At 38.0% G+C, this 13,695-nt stretch overlaps 1 protein-coding gene across 2 annotated transcripts in view; it reads left to right on the forward strand.

The window, feature by feature from the left end:
* The window catches only part of p2rx1 (purinergic receptor P2X, ligand-gated ion channel, 1), a 29,574-nt gene extending 17,891 nt beyond the window's left edge, over nt 1-11,683 (forward strand). The window contains exons 4-13 of one of the 2 annotated variants that reach the window (XM_067438772.1): nt 1,167-1,245; nt 3,461-3,548; nt 5,827-5,907; nt 6,438-6,579; nt 8,479-8,624; nt 8,928-9,018; nt 9,103-9,168; nt 10,234-10,329; nt 11,139-11,183; nt 11,276-11,683. In XM_067438772.1, the coding sequence (XP_067294873.1) occupies nt 1,167-1,245; nt 3,461-3,548; nt 5,827-5,907; nt 6,438-6,579; nt 8,479-8,624; nt 8,928-9,018; nt 9,103-9,168; nt 10,234-10,329; nt 11,139-11,183; nt 11,276-11,278 (837 nt within the window). In that variant the 3' untranslated portion in view covers nt 11,279-11,683. The remainder of the gene's footprint in view (nt 1-1,166; nt 1,246-3,460; nt 3,549-5,826; nt 5,908-6,437; nt 6,580-8,478; nt 8,625-8,927; nt 9,019-9,102; nt 9,169-10,233; nt 10,330-11,138; nt 11,184-11,275) is intronic. The other variant, XM_067438773.1, reaches the window with a different exon arrangement.
* The last annotated feature ends 2,012 nt before the right edge of the window (nt 11,684-13,695 follow it).

Here is a 13,695-nt window from a genome sequence, read left to right on the forward strand (position 1 = left end):
CAAACAGGAACCGGTAAGCAAACTCCTTTATGCTAGCTCCCTCCTGCCGGAGGGAAAGGAGTCTGCTGTGTTGACCTTCTCCTGATGCAGCGGAAGGGCAGGCAGATGGGAATAGGAAGATGCCACATGGATCGTTATGTCACATGAAACTTAAAGAAAACTAAAGTACGAGGACTCAAGTACAGGACTCAGAAATGAATGATTTATTTTTAAAAAGAAACATAAATACAAAACAAAAAAACTAGAAATAACAGAACACAACTTAAACATACCAGAAAGGAATCACGGGGAAGACGGGAGACGTAGACATGGAAACGATCCGACAAAGACTGAAAAACACAAGGAGCTTATAAAGAGAACAAATCAAGCAGGGAATCAGGGAACACAGGTGGGGGAAAATTAACCAATAATCAGATAACAAGGGGGAGGGATCCGACAATGACAGGAGCACATGCTCAACATAAAACCCACATGTGCAAACAAGACAGGACAGGCATGTGACAGTAGCAAAGACTCGGTAAGGAAACGATTGCTGCACTGCTGCAGACGCACCGCACCTGGAACGGACTGATGGAACACATCCGCATGCAGTGTGAAAGCTGTAATCCGTTAACATACACAAAAAATTCTCAAGTGTTTTTCTAAAGCAGAAGCCAAATTGATAAGTGTGTAATGGTATTTGACACTTATTATGATATTATTATTTTTATTTTTTACAACATATACATTTAAGTGAGGTGATTGCATCTCAATGCATTTCAGCACTTAATGTAGTCAATTAAGTCTTTAATACACAAGGTATAGATTTTATTTTTTGCTACCGTGTGGTTGATTGAAAGAAACTCCTGCTGAACTTGGCAACCACACACATAATCTGTTTGATGTTCCGATCTGTTTGTACTTTCCTTTTTGACATCCTGTCTACCATCTAATCATACTCTCGGTTTACCTCAGTCTTATTTGTCTTTCACTTGAATCTCTATTTGACTTTATCGCCCTAGCTTTGCTTAAACAAATAAGTCTCAAGAATTAGGTTTTGTGGTTATTTTGTCTCATCATATCTTGTTTGTATCTCAAATTTTTATATTTTCAAGCAAGCAAATTTGGGCTTAATTAAACACTAATAGGCAACAAAGTGCATTTCTCATCATGTGTGTGTGTTTCAGCTGCCAGATGGGAAGAACAGGAACAAGTGCACCTCGGACACAGACTGCGATGAGGGCAAATTCAAACGTACGGGAAATGGTAAAGTTCTAACCATTTAATTGTTCCGACAGAAGGCACCAGCGCATCCGACTAACATCACATCACTAACAGCAGCCGGGGGCAGGAACTCGCTTATTAAATGTCTTCTTATGGGCATTGTATAATCCCTTTGACATTGACTGGTAACTCAATCAGTGCACCAGTGGTCTAAGATATGTACCGCAAAATTCAAATCATGGGGTAAGGAAATAAATGCACTTGCATGTAGGCATTTGGTTTCTGTTTTACTCGGAACGGGGGCCTAATGAACTCTCGCCCTTCTAACTGACAAACCTGCTCTTCAGCCATACCATCATCTCCGTAAGTCACTAACATTCATGACTAACATGCTTTGCTTTCTTGCTCCAAGGTTTGTTTCTTAGCTTTTCACATCTTTGATGAATTTTACCCTTTGATCTCGGGTGTCTGTATTTCCCAGAGTTCCACAGGCCTCTAATCCAGATTCAGTTCATTTGGTGTGTCTACACTCAAACAAATGCTTGAAAATGGACAAACCGAGCAACTAGGTTGTTTTAACTCAGCGAATGGGTTGTTTTAACCCAGTGATTGGGTTAAATGTTTGCTTAAAACAAATTGCTGGGTTTGTCCATTTTCAACCCAACTTGGGTTGTTTTAACCCCAATATTTTTTAGAGTGTAGCAGTGTCTTTAGAACCTTGCCAATTTTAAAGCTACACTGTGTAACTTTTTTAGTTTATTCTTAGCTAAAAAAAACACTTTATCTTTTACTTTCAAAAATATATGTGCTCATTAATGTATATTTACTTCTTTCAAGTAATAAAGTATTCTCGTAAGTTTATAATATGCTACTGAAAATACATACGGGTGAGGGGTTTGAATGCTGGTCGCCATGTTGCCCCTCCATCTTGAAAGTACATTAGCCAAAGAGGGACATACCCGTAAATTCAAGCTTCGCCTTTTGCGTTTTAACACTCAATGGCACCGTGTCAAATGTTGGGAGGGGGATTGCCATGTTAATCTTGGACTAAATCGGCCACCGTAGGAGGTCATACAAAATCAGAATTGAGAGGATCAGAAATTATTATTCAGATGGTCATATACCTTTTTACCGCTAGATGGGGAAAAATATCACACAGTGTAGCTTTAATTGAATAGTAGCAGCAGCAACATGTTTAAGATACAAAACAAACTGGATTAAAGGCATACTTTCCATTAATTATATTATTTTGGCTTTTTTTCTAGGATCCAGTTTTAAAACGTTTTCAGAAGCCATATTCTACCGATGCTATTATACCACTGCTACCCAAACAAAAAATCAATTCATGTTAATTGAATCTTGTTGCTTATCATTATCAATATGATTGGGAAAAAGCTGATTTAAGAAAAAATGCAATCAAACCCATATTATTGACTGATATCCTGAGCTCTATGTGGGCCACACAAATACTCAAAGATTGACTATGTTTCACGTGCATTTGAAGACAAACAGAAGACTCAAACTGCAGTAGTTTAAAGTTCCCTGACTTTCAGTCGTGGGCAACTGGCATAAACCTCACACTTGCTATAAATCCTGTTACAAACTGACTCTGTGAACTCAGGGTAAAATTCACAGACGTTTTTTTTTTTTTAAACAAACAACCAACTTTTAACGCTTATGCCATGCTTTAGACTGCATTTCATTTCATGCTAATTGTATCATTATGTCTTTGATTTGTATTTGATGTTATGTGTATTTAATCCTTGACAAAAGGTTTGTGAATGCTATGCCACCAAAGCAAGTTCAGTGTTTGAATGTAAATGTTCCTGGCAGTGTAAAAAGAGTCACACTAAAATTACAAACATATGACCAACTGCAATCTGATAAAAGCATTCCTGAAAAAGCTGGACTGATGGAATCATCCATCATCCCCATTCATTCAGAGAAAAGTTAATTTAGGAACATCAAAGTCATGGCTGCCCCTCACTGAAATCTCACAGTCATGCACTAACAGGAATAGATGTGTATCACCCAGATAAATATCTGTCTATCTAAAAAAAACAAAAAAAAAAACAAATACAAAATCGAAGCATTTTCTCAAGGGAAAACAGACTTTTGGATTCATTGATATACTTTGCCAACCCTCTTTGCAGCACAAGATTATGTTTTGAACAAGCTCTTGTTTCAGTCTGTTTGGATCCAATCCAAATCTTGCCAAGTCACAAATCTTCCCTCACGACATTATGGTCTCTCTCAGGGCACATGACGGGCAAGTGTGTCAACAGCACCAGTACTTGTGAGGTCTACTCCTGGTGTCCTATTGAAGATGACCGTCAAATACCAGAGTATGGATGCTTATTTTATCATTGCTTATTAATTGGATCTATCACATCGGGGAGACAAACAGTAACTTGTAAAAATCAATGTGGCACAACTTTGACAGAATTTGATTTTTTCCTTAAAGCTGCAGTAAGCGATTTATAACAGCCAACTGTATACTCATACTGCATGTTCATTTTTTGTTCTTACTTGTCGTTCATTCGTGAAGCTTTATTTTGCTTCGCTTCTGCTATGATAAAGAGACCCAATTATTGCGTGTTTGTGCATTTTGGGGATGGAGAAAAGAAGGGTGTGTTTGTTTGTGTTGATTTTAAATATCAACTGTGTTCAACAATGATTCTCAGGTATTGCTTACTACACCTTTAAATGTGGCATTTTTTGATAATAATAATTAGGGGGGGTGAAATGCTGTTTCATGCATACTGATCTTTTTACACTGTTAAAGACTTGGAATCCCATACTAAACATGGACAAAGTTTCAAAAGTTAAGGTGGACGTTTGATGGGAGTATTTCTTTGTCAAAAATACTACTTCCGGTTAGTCATAAGTTTCGGCAAGTTTTTTGAGATCATGCGTCCCCTTGACGTTAACGGGGGCGGAATTTCCTTGTATGGGCCTTACGGACAATTCTACCGGAAGCGCGTGAGAGAGAGAGAGGGAGAGAGCGAAAGTAACAGGCTACGCCCATCAAAGCGCTGGCTTGTAGGATGCTAAACAGGTGATGTGCACATAACAATGTCACCAAAAAAGTGCGTTTTTGGTTACCAGACCAAGACAGTCCTGCACAGAATCCCCAAAACCCCCGCGTTAAGGCAACAGTGGATGTAATTTGCTTTTCCGGATCAGCAACTGAGTTGCGCGAATGTTTATATCTGTTCGCTGCATTTCGGTGCCGACTGTTTCATAAACAAGGCCCAGCTTGACGCCGGCTTTTCCAATCGCCTTATGCTGAAGGATGGAGCAGTCCCAACGATAAAGGTCCCAACGTTAGAACCGCAGGCGGTGAGTAAGACTGCTTCAAATGTCTGTGTTTTTGCCTATGCTCATCAAGTAGCCCAAACATGATCACGTATAGTTAATTGATCAATGGAGCATGCGATGTGTAGTGCGTGTACATTTGTTTAGCTGGCCACTATATGTGTAACTTTATGTTTGTGTATTGTAAAAGCACTCCAAACAACAATACACAAAGAGGGGGGAAATATGTTGAACTAAATAAGCGCGCTTCTTCATTCAAATGCGCTACTATTCCCTGTCTTTCTATGTAAACATTAACTAGCCTGCTGTGCAAAACCAGTCCGCTTACTGTCTACACAAACCACGCGTAAACACACAAACACACGTGCACAACTGCACTTCCCACATGTACACCTTCAAAGACAAAAATACGACGATATAATTCAAGTATAAATATGTAAATAACACAAGCCGCTAAGCATATTATATAGTTAGTGTATAACTTGTACCACATAGAGACGTCCTGCTCTAGTCGTTTTTGCTGCTGCTCCTGTTCAACTGCAGCCTCTGGGTCTGATTCCGGATCATAGATGTATGGCTGTATCTGATTAAAAGCCATATTTTTATTTTGAATAAAGTTTTTTTCCCGCTGTTAGGGATGACACAGCTTTACGACGCACTCGACTCAACACACAGCGCGCTGCTGCACACGTCATTATTTAGCTCCGCTCACACGACACGCCCCCACCCGCTCGGCTTTTTTCGGAAAGACTCGGAACAGCGCATCTTTCTTATATAATTATAAAAAAAATAAAGACTTTTCGGAGATATGCAGGATGCAATGCTACTCTGTAGGTACTCAAGATTGACATGACACTGACTGAAACTGAGTGTTTCACCCCCCCTTTAAGCACTGAGTAACATTTAATAACTACATGTACTTACTATAGGGTTAGGGTAGGATTAGGGTTTGCTTGAGGTTGTTAGTTGCATGTGACTATGCATAATTTACTGTTATTAGTAAGTACATGTAAAATATGTAACAAGGCCACTGTAAAACAAAGTTTTTCAGAAAATTATTATATTATGAACATTTTTTGCAGTATGTGCAGTTTATACATTATGTGCAGTTCTTATTTAAATGCAAACACTCAAAATTTCTGAATGGCCTGTACTTTGTGTCTATGTAGAAATCTTGGGAACAAACAAATCAAACTAAATGTGACAGTTGCCTTAAACATATGTTTGTTTATAACCGGAGCATGTGACAAATTGTATTAGAATCACCTCACAGTCTGATCCATTTAACTGTGTTTTGTCCCTCAGCCCTCCAATTCTGCAGACAGCAGAAAACTACACACTGTTCATCAAAAACTCCATTACCTTTCCCCAGTTTAATGTAGTAAGGTAAATGCTTTCTTTTCCAAACTGTTAATGTTCCTTGTGGTATATTGGCAACTCCTAACAAATCAATTCAAAGCATTTAAAGTGATTTTTAAATCTCATATGAAATCAAAAGGAAACTTTTAACTTAGAAAAGCCTATTTTGAAAGTGCCTTTCCTATAAACCAGGTGTCTTTAACAGAGGGTTCAATGCAGGTACTGTATATAGGAAGCCTGCATGTATTGTTTGACATCAAATTAACTTTTGTGAGGAAAAAGGAAAAAGAAAATGCATACAGTATTGAACAAAAATACAATACAATGTTAATGTAAACCAAAGCTAAAATTAAGATGCTATACTTCAGCTAAAAGTTTTGTTGTCTCTCCCACAAAAATAATGATTTTAGTGAATTTGCAATAAACAACAAATTTTGTACAATATGTATTTTTTTTTTTTTTTTTTTTACATATTATTAAAGGCTAGGTTTCAAATGTTTTATCTATCAATTTTGTCTACTGGATGAATGTTCTCCTCACACTTTTTCTTTCTCTAGGAGTAACTTGGTGGAGACTGTGGACCAGAATTACATCAATAGTTGTTTGTATCACCCCAAGACAGATCCCCAGTGTCCCATCTTCAGATTAGGAGACATTGTTGAGCGCTCCGCGTTAAATTTCTCTGAGATAGCTCGTGTGGTAGGTTTTTCTCATCATTTTTTTTGTAAAATAGACGCACACATGCATGCACACACGGTTTAATGAGGAATTAATTATGAGGAATTTCCATTGGCATGATTTTTATAATGTACAAACTGTATATTCTATCCCCTAACACTACCCATCAAAGGAAACTTCATTTTTGCATTTTCAAAAAACATCACTTGATTGTGATGTGATTTATTATCTGTTATTTTCATGGTCAAACATTTTGGATATTGACATTTTATTGCCCCCATAGATTAGGGTTTACCTGAAACACACACACACACACACACACACACACACACACACACACACACACACACACACACACACACACACACACACACACACACACACACACACACACACACACACACACACACACACACACACACACACACACACACACACACACACACACACGCACATGTCGTGTTTCCATGTTTTATGGGGACTTTCCATAGGCGTAATGGATTTCATACTGTACAAACTGTACATCCTATCCCCTTACACTGCCCCTGCCCCTAAACCTGCCCATCACAGGAAACATTCTGCATTTTTACTTTCTCAAAAAAACTCCCTATGTGTGATTTATAAGATGTTTTCCTCATGGGGACCTAAAAATGTCCCCACAAGGACAAGGATTTCGGATATTGCCATATTTGTGGGGACATTTTGTCCCCATAACGTAGGGATTACCAGGTACACACACACACACATACACACACACACACACACACACACACACACACACACACACACACACACACACACACACTATATATATATATATATATATATATATATATATATATATATATATATATATATATATATATATATATATGGTTTTTATACTGTACAGACCATTTTTTCTATCCCCCTACACCGCCTCTGCCCCTAAATCTACCCTTCACAGGAAACATTCTGCATTTTTACTTTCTCAAAAAAAAAAAAAAAAAACTCATCCTGATTGATTTAGAAGCCATTTGAAAAGTGGGGACATGGAAAATGTCCTCATATTTCACTATCTCCTTGTAATACCTATGTCATACCCATGTCATTATACACATTTGTGACACACACACACACACACACACACACACACACACACACACACACACACACACACAGACACACACACACACACACACACACACACACACACACACACACACACACACACACACACACACACACACACACACACACACACACACAGCGTTTTTCACAATGAATATAGTTTCAAAGCAGCTTTCCAGAAAATGCATGCTTTACACAAACATTCAGACATATCCACTTACATTCATAACATTCTCGTCAGGTTACCAGAATCTTTTTTAATCCAAAAGGCTGGTATTGAATTATACAATTTTTCATGATGTCAAGTTGTTGGCGAACTTTGAAGGTGATGAGTAAAATAAAGGCCAATTCACACTTCACTGACGTCTAACAAAAACAATCATTACAGAATGTGAAAATGTTTAATCAGCAAAAACAACACCAACAGATGCCGATAGGATTAATAATACAGATTAATACACAGATCTGATAAAATCTGACAAAGGGCTGTCAATGTTGCTCGGCATCTGTCATTGCAGTGTGAATTGGCCAGAAGGTCTGTGCTCAACAAAACTTGAAGAAAGGCGACTTAAAAGGCGTAAACAAGCTTCTATAATAATAACAATAGCAGCAACAACAATTATAACAATAATTTAAAAACATGTGGGAAATTCCCAAGGAACCTATGTCTTGAAAATGCAAATTTCATTATTTATTTATTTATTAAATAAATTATTATTTATTAAAAGTTCACAAGAGTGTTATTGTAGTAGTGACTGGAGAAGAATGATGAAGATGATAATCATCATGATATTTCCTGTTATGTGTTAGGGTGGTGCTGTAGGAGTCCTCGTTGACTGGGACTGTAATCTGGACCTGAATCTCAGGCACTGCAAACCAAAGTATGAATTCTATGGTCTTTACGGAACAGGGAAAAATGACAAAGGAGAGAAACCATCTTTAGGATACAATTTCAGGTTGGTAAGAAAGTTTATCCCCCTTTAAAAGGCCTTGTGGAAACAACAAACGTTTTGGAAGCAATACTGTAAAAGAGACTCAGAATTTTCACGGCATAATCTCAGATTACATTCATGTTCCCTTGTCCCCTTAAAAGTAAAATTACAGCTAAACTGGGAAAAGGTCAACCCTTCTGTACTGTATTATTCATATGCCTGAACTTTGAAGAGATCTCTAAAATAATGAATTCAAATGGTTTTGAAGAATTTCTTAATATCTTATTAAAGTCTGGATTCTCTATTATGTGCTCCTGACTGTGTCAGATTTGCTAAATATTATGTGGAGAATAAAGTGGAGAAGAGAAATCTAATGAAGGTGTTTGGTGTACGGATAGACATCATTGTTCATGGACGGGTAAGCATATATTCCTTATGGATTATTTACAAAAAAATTACAGCACATGCGCATTTTAATTTGTGTTTACACTTGTCGTTGCAGGCAGGGAAATTTGATATTATCCCAACGCTGACGGCCATAGGCTCAGGAGTAGGAATCTTTGGAGTGGTGAGTCTCACAGAAAATACACTATCATTACACCTCCATTACTTTCCACAGATTCCCTCTTTTGAATACCACTGTTCAAAGTAATCAAGGAGATAACTGAATGATTTACCCTCGTATCGTTTGACACCCATGAGACTTTTGTTTATCTTCAGAACACAAATGAAGATATTTTTGTTGAAATCCGATGGCTCAGAAAGGCCTTCATTGACACCAATGTCATTTCCTCTCTCAAGACCCATAAAGGCACTAAAGACATCACTACAAAGCCCATCTCACTACAGAGGCTCTACAATCATTTTATGAAGTGACGAGAAAAGCAGTGTATTGAAATCGGCCATCACCATACAAGTCGTTATTTAGGGGGGTTTTTGCGCATAAAAACTATTCTTGTCACTTCAAAATGATTGTAGAGCCACTGTAGTGAGATGGGCTTTGTAACGACGTCTTTAGTGTCTTTTATGGGTCTTGAGAGAGGAAATGACATTGGTGTCAATAAGAGCCATCGGATTTCAACAGAAATATCTTCATTTGTGTTCCGAAGATGAACTGATGTCTTATGGGTCTGGAACGGCCTGAGGGTGAGTAATTAATGACAGAATTTTCATTTTTGAATTGTTAAAATAAGTCTCTTATACTAACCAAGGCTGCATTTATGTGATCAAAAATACAGTAAAAGTTACAATAAATATTGTTACAATAATAATAAAAAGTTTTGTATATATATATATATATATATATATATATATATATATATATATATATATATATATATATATATATATAATATCCTATGAGGGCAAAGCTGAATTTTCAATTGCCATTACTTCAGTCTTCAGTGTCACAAGATCCCTCAGAAATCATTCTAATATTCTCAACCATTTCGTATCAGTGTTGAAAAATGTTAGGGTGCTTAATGTTTTTGAGGCAAGGTTTTTGTTCAGGATTCCTTTATGAAAATAAAGTTAAAAAAAGCAGAAAGATTTGGAACAGAAATGTCTTGTAACATTACAGTCAATATCATAACTATAAATTCACTGAATTAATATTTGTTCTAATTTGTTTAAGGCCACCGTCGTGTGTGATGTGCTCCTTCTATATTTACTTCCAAAGAGAGATTACTACAAAAACATGAAATTTAAGCATACAGAATTACAGGAAGAGGTGAGTATTGACTTAATTTTAAAAATGTATTAAACAGGATCCTGCCTTTGTGATTGCTGGTGTGTAGTAACTTCATGCTCAACTTCATGAGTTTTTCATGGATAGATTCAGTAGTTGCTGGTTGCTAATGCTAGTTCATTACCCATAGGCCCTACACTAGATGGCAGCAGAGGCACATAGTTAGATGACATCAAAGAATTGTTACTTGAGCGGATGCAGATGCAGTGCTGTTTCCAAACATTTACATCAAGCTACATTCCTGTACTATCATTATAAAAACAACCAGGATGCGCATAATTCAAATGTCCTCATATGGTATACAAAGCACGCTTCGCTTGAACTGAAGGAGAGTGTGTGTGTGTGTGTGTGTGTGTGTGTGTGTGTGTGAGAGAGAGAGAGAGAGAGAGAGAGAGAGAGAGAGAGAGAGAGAGAGAGAGAGAGAGAGAGAGAGAGAGAGAGAGAGAGAGAGAGAGAGAGAGAGAGAGAGAGAGAGAGAAAGAGAGAGAAGTAAGAGAGTAGAAAAGTATAACTACACATGCGTCAGCAACTATCTTACTTTTGCACGTGGGCAGTAAGCGAAACTATTACATTCAAGTCCATGCATGCAACACCACGGCCTCCTGTAGATATCTCTGCAGTGATAGTTACCGTAGCAACACAGCAATTTGACCAAACTTGTCTCTTATTGAGAAAAGAAAGTGAGGGCACGTAACCAGCAGGACTCCCACTCTAGCAGAATAAAGGAAAAAAACATTGTGATTGATAAGAGCAGGAGAAATTATCACAGATATGCATTTTCGCCTCCACAGAAGCCAACCTTGCCCCCATCACAGATAGAAAAAGAACTACCGAAGGTAACATACCATTCAAATCATTCAACCGCAGATCTCTCTAATATTATAGCATATCTCCATAAACAACTTTTCCATTTTTGTTGTGGTCACAGTGATTCAGTCCTTCGCTGTGCACAGGAGTGAAGTCAAGACGGCTGCCATGACGACTGACTAGCCTACTGCACTGAAAAAAACAACACCACCACCTCAAAGCTGGAGCATAGAACTGTCAAACATCACTTTTCCTTTCTAAATTACATGTCTTTACCAGACTACTGAGAAAACATTCAACCACTGTCTTTATTTAAGACACTGCTAATCTCCACTGGTTGTGTTTTGGCGAGGCTCAGGGTGGTAGGCCTAAAGAAACACAATTTGATGAGGTCTTTACAGAGTTTTTGGCAGTTTAAAAATTATTTTTTATTTATTTATTACAAACAGGGTCACAAACTCTACAGGTCCTTCTCAAAAAATTAGCATATTGTGATAAAAGGTCATTTTTTTCCATAATGTAATGATAAAAATTTTCAGACAATTAGCAATTATACTTTCATGTATTTTAGATTCACTGCACACCAACTGAAATATTTCAGGTCTTTTATTGTTTTAATACTGATGATTTTGGCATACAGCTCATGAAAACCCAAAATTCCTATCTCAAAAAATTAGCATATTTCATCCGACCAATAAAAGAAAAGTGTTTTTAATTTAAAATAAGGTCAACCTTAAAATAATTATGTTCAGTTATGCACTCAATACTTGGTCAGGAATCCTTTTGCAGAAATGACGGCGTGGCATGGAGGCGATCAGCCTGTGGCACTGCTGAGGTGTTATGGAGGCCCAGGATGCTTCGATAGCGGCCTTAAGCTCATCCAGAGTGTTGTGTCTTGCGTCTCTCAACTTTCTCTTCACAATATCCCACAGATTCTCTATGGGGTTCAGGTCAGGAGAGTTGGCAGGCCAATTGAGCACAGTATACCATGGTCAGTAAACCATTTACCAGTGGTTTTGGCACTGTGAGCAGGTGCCAGGTCGTGCTGAAAAACAAAATCTTCATCTCCATAAAGCTTTTCAGCAGATGGAAGCATGAAGTGCTCCAAAATCTCCTGATAGCTAGCTGCATTGACCCTGCCCTTGATAAAACACAGTGGACCAACACCAGCAGCTGACATGGCACCCCAGACCATCACTGACTGTGGGTACTTGACACTGGACTTCAGGCATTTTGGCATTTCCTTCTCCCCAGTCTTCCTCCAGACTCTGGCACCTTGATTTCCGAAGGACATGCAAAATTTGAGCAACAGTCCAGTGCTGCTTCTCTGTAGCCCAAGTCAGGCGTTTCTGCCGCTGTTTCTGGTTCAAAAGTGGCTTGACCTGGGGAATGCGGCACCTGTAGCCCATTTCCTGCACACAGCTGTGCACGGTGGCTCTGGATGTTTCTACTCCAGACTCAGTCCACTGCTTCCGCAGGTCCCCCAAGGTCTGGAATCGGTCCTTCTCCACAATCTTCCTCAGATTTCAGACTTCCTCACAATTAATCTCGTTGTGCAGCGTTTTTTGCCACACTTTTTCCTTCCCATAGACTTCCCACTGAGGTGCCTTGATACAGCACTCTGGGAACAGCCTATTCGTTCAGAAATTTCTTTCAGTGTCTTAACCTCTCGCTTGAGGGTGTCAATGATGGCCTTCTGGACAGAGTCGGGTCGGCGGTCCTACCCATGATTGCGGTTTTGAGTAATGAACCAGGCTGGGAGTTTTTAAAAGCCTCAGGAATCTTTTGCAGGTGTTTAGAGTTAATTAGTTGATTCAGATGATTAGGTTAATAGCATGTTTAGAGAACCTTTTCATGATATGCTAATTTTTTGAGACAGGAATTTTGGGTTTTCATGAGCTGTATGTCAAAATCATCAGTATTAAAACAATAAAAGACCTGAAATATTTCAGTTGGTGTGCAATGGATCTAAAATATATGAAAGTTTAATTTTTATCATTACATTATGGAAAATAATGAACTTTATCACAATATGCAAATTTTTGAAGGACCTATATATATGTCACCCATATACAAATCGTGATACTGAATCGCATTAAAACAGTTATTTTATGACAGGTGTTTTGTACAGATTTTTATTTCCAATTGTGACGCAGTCTGATTTGTTTGTGAATTAAGCTTTAGATCCAAGGCTGAATCTACCCTGCTGTACAAGACTGGATAATGGTTAGGCCTTTAGTTTTTACTTTATCTCATTCGAGACACTGAACCAAGAGACATAGGATACTCAGCATCAAAAGCATATCTTGTTATCATTATTTCTACACAGCTCTCTGGACTACTTGATTTTGATTGGTCAATCGCAGCATTCAATGGTCAAATATTTCTGAATAACGATTTGCGATTTGACCTATTCATTACCTGCTCATTCAGAAAATCTGTTTCTTAGCTGTGCACATGTTTCGTCTGTAAAAGTATCAATATTTTGTGCCCATATATTTATTTGTTTGTAAAGTAGTTGTGCAGTCATTGCTGAAAAAC

The sequence above is a fragment of the Pseudorasbora parva genome, chromosome 3 (assembly GCF_024679245.1).
Source record: "Pseudorasbora parva isolate DD20220531a chromosome 3, ASM2467924v1, whole genome shotgun sequence".
In the NCBI taxonomy this organism is placed as follows: domain Eukaryota; kingdom Metazoa; phylum Chordata; class Actinopteri; order Cypriniformes; family Gobionidae; genus Pseudorasbora; species Pseudorasbora parva.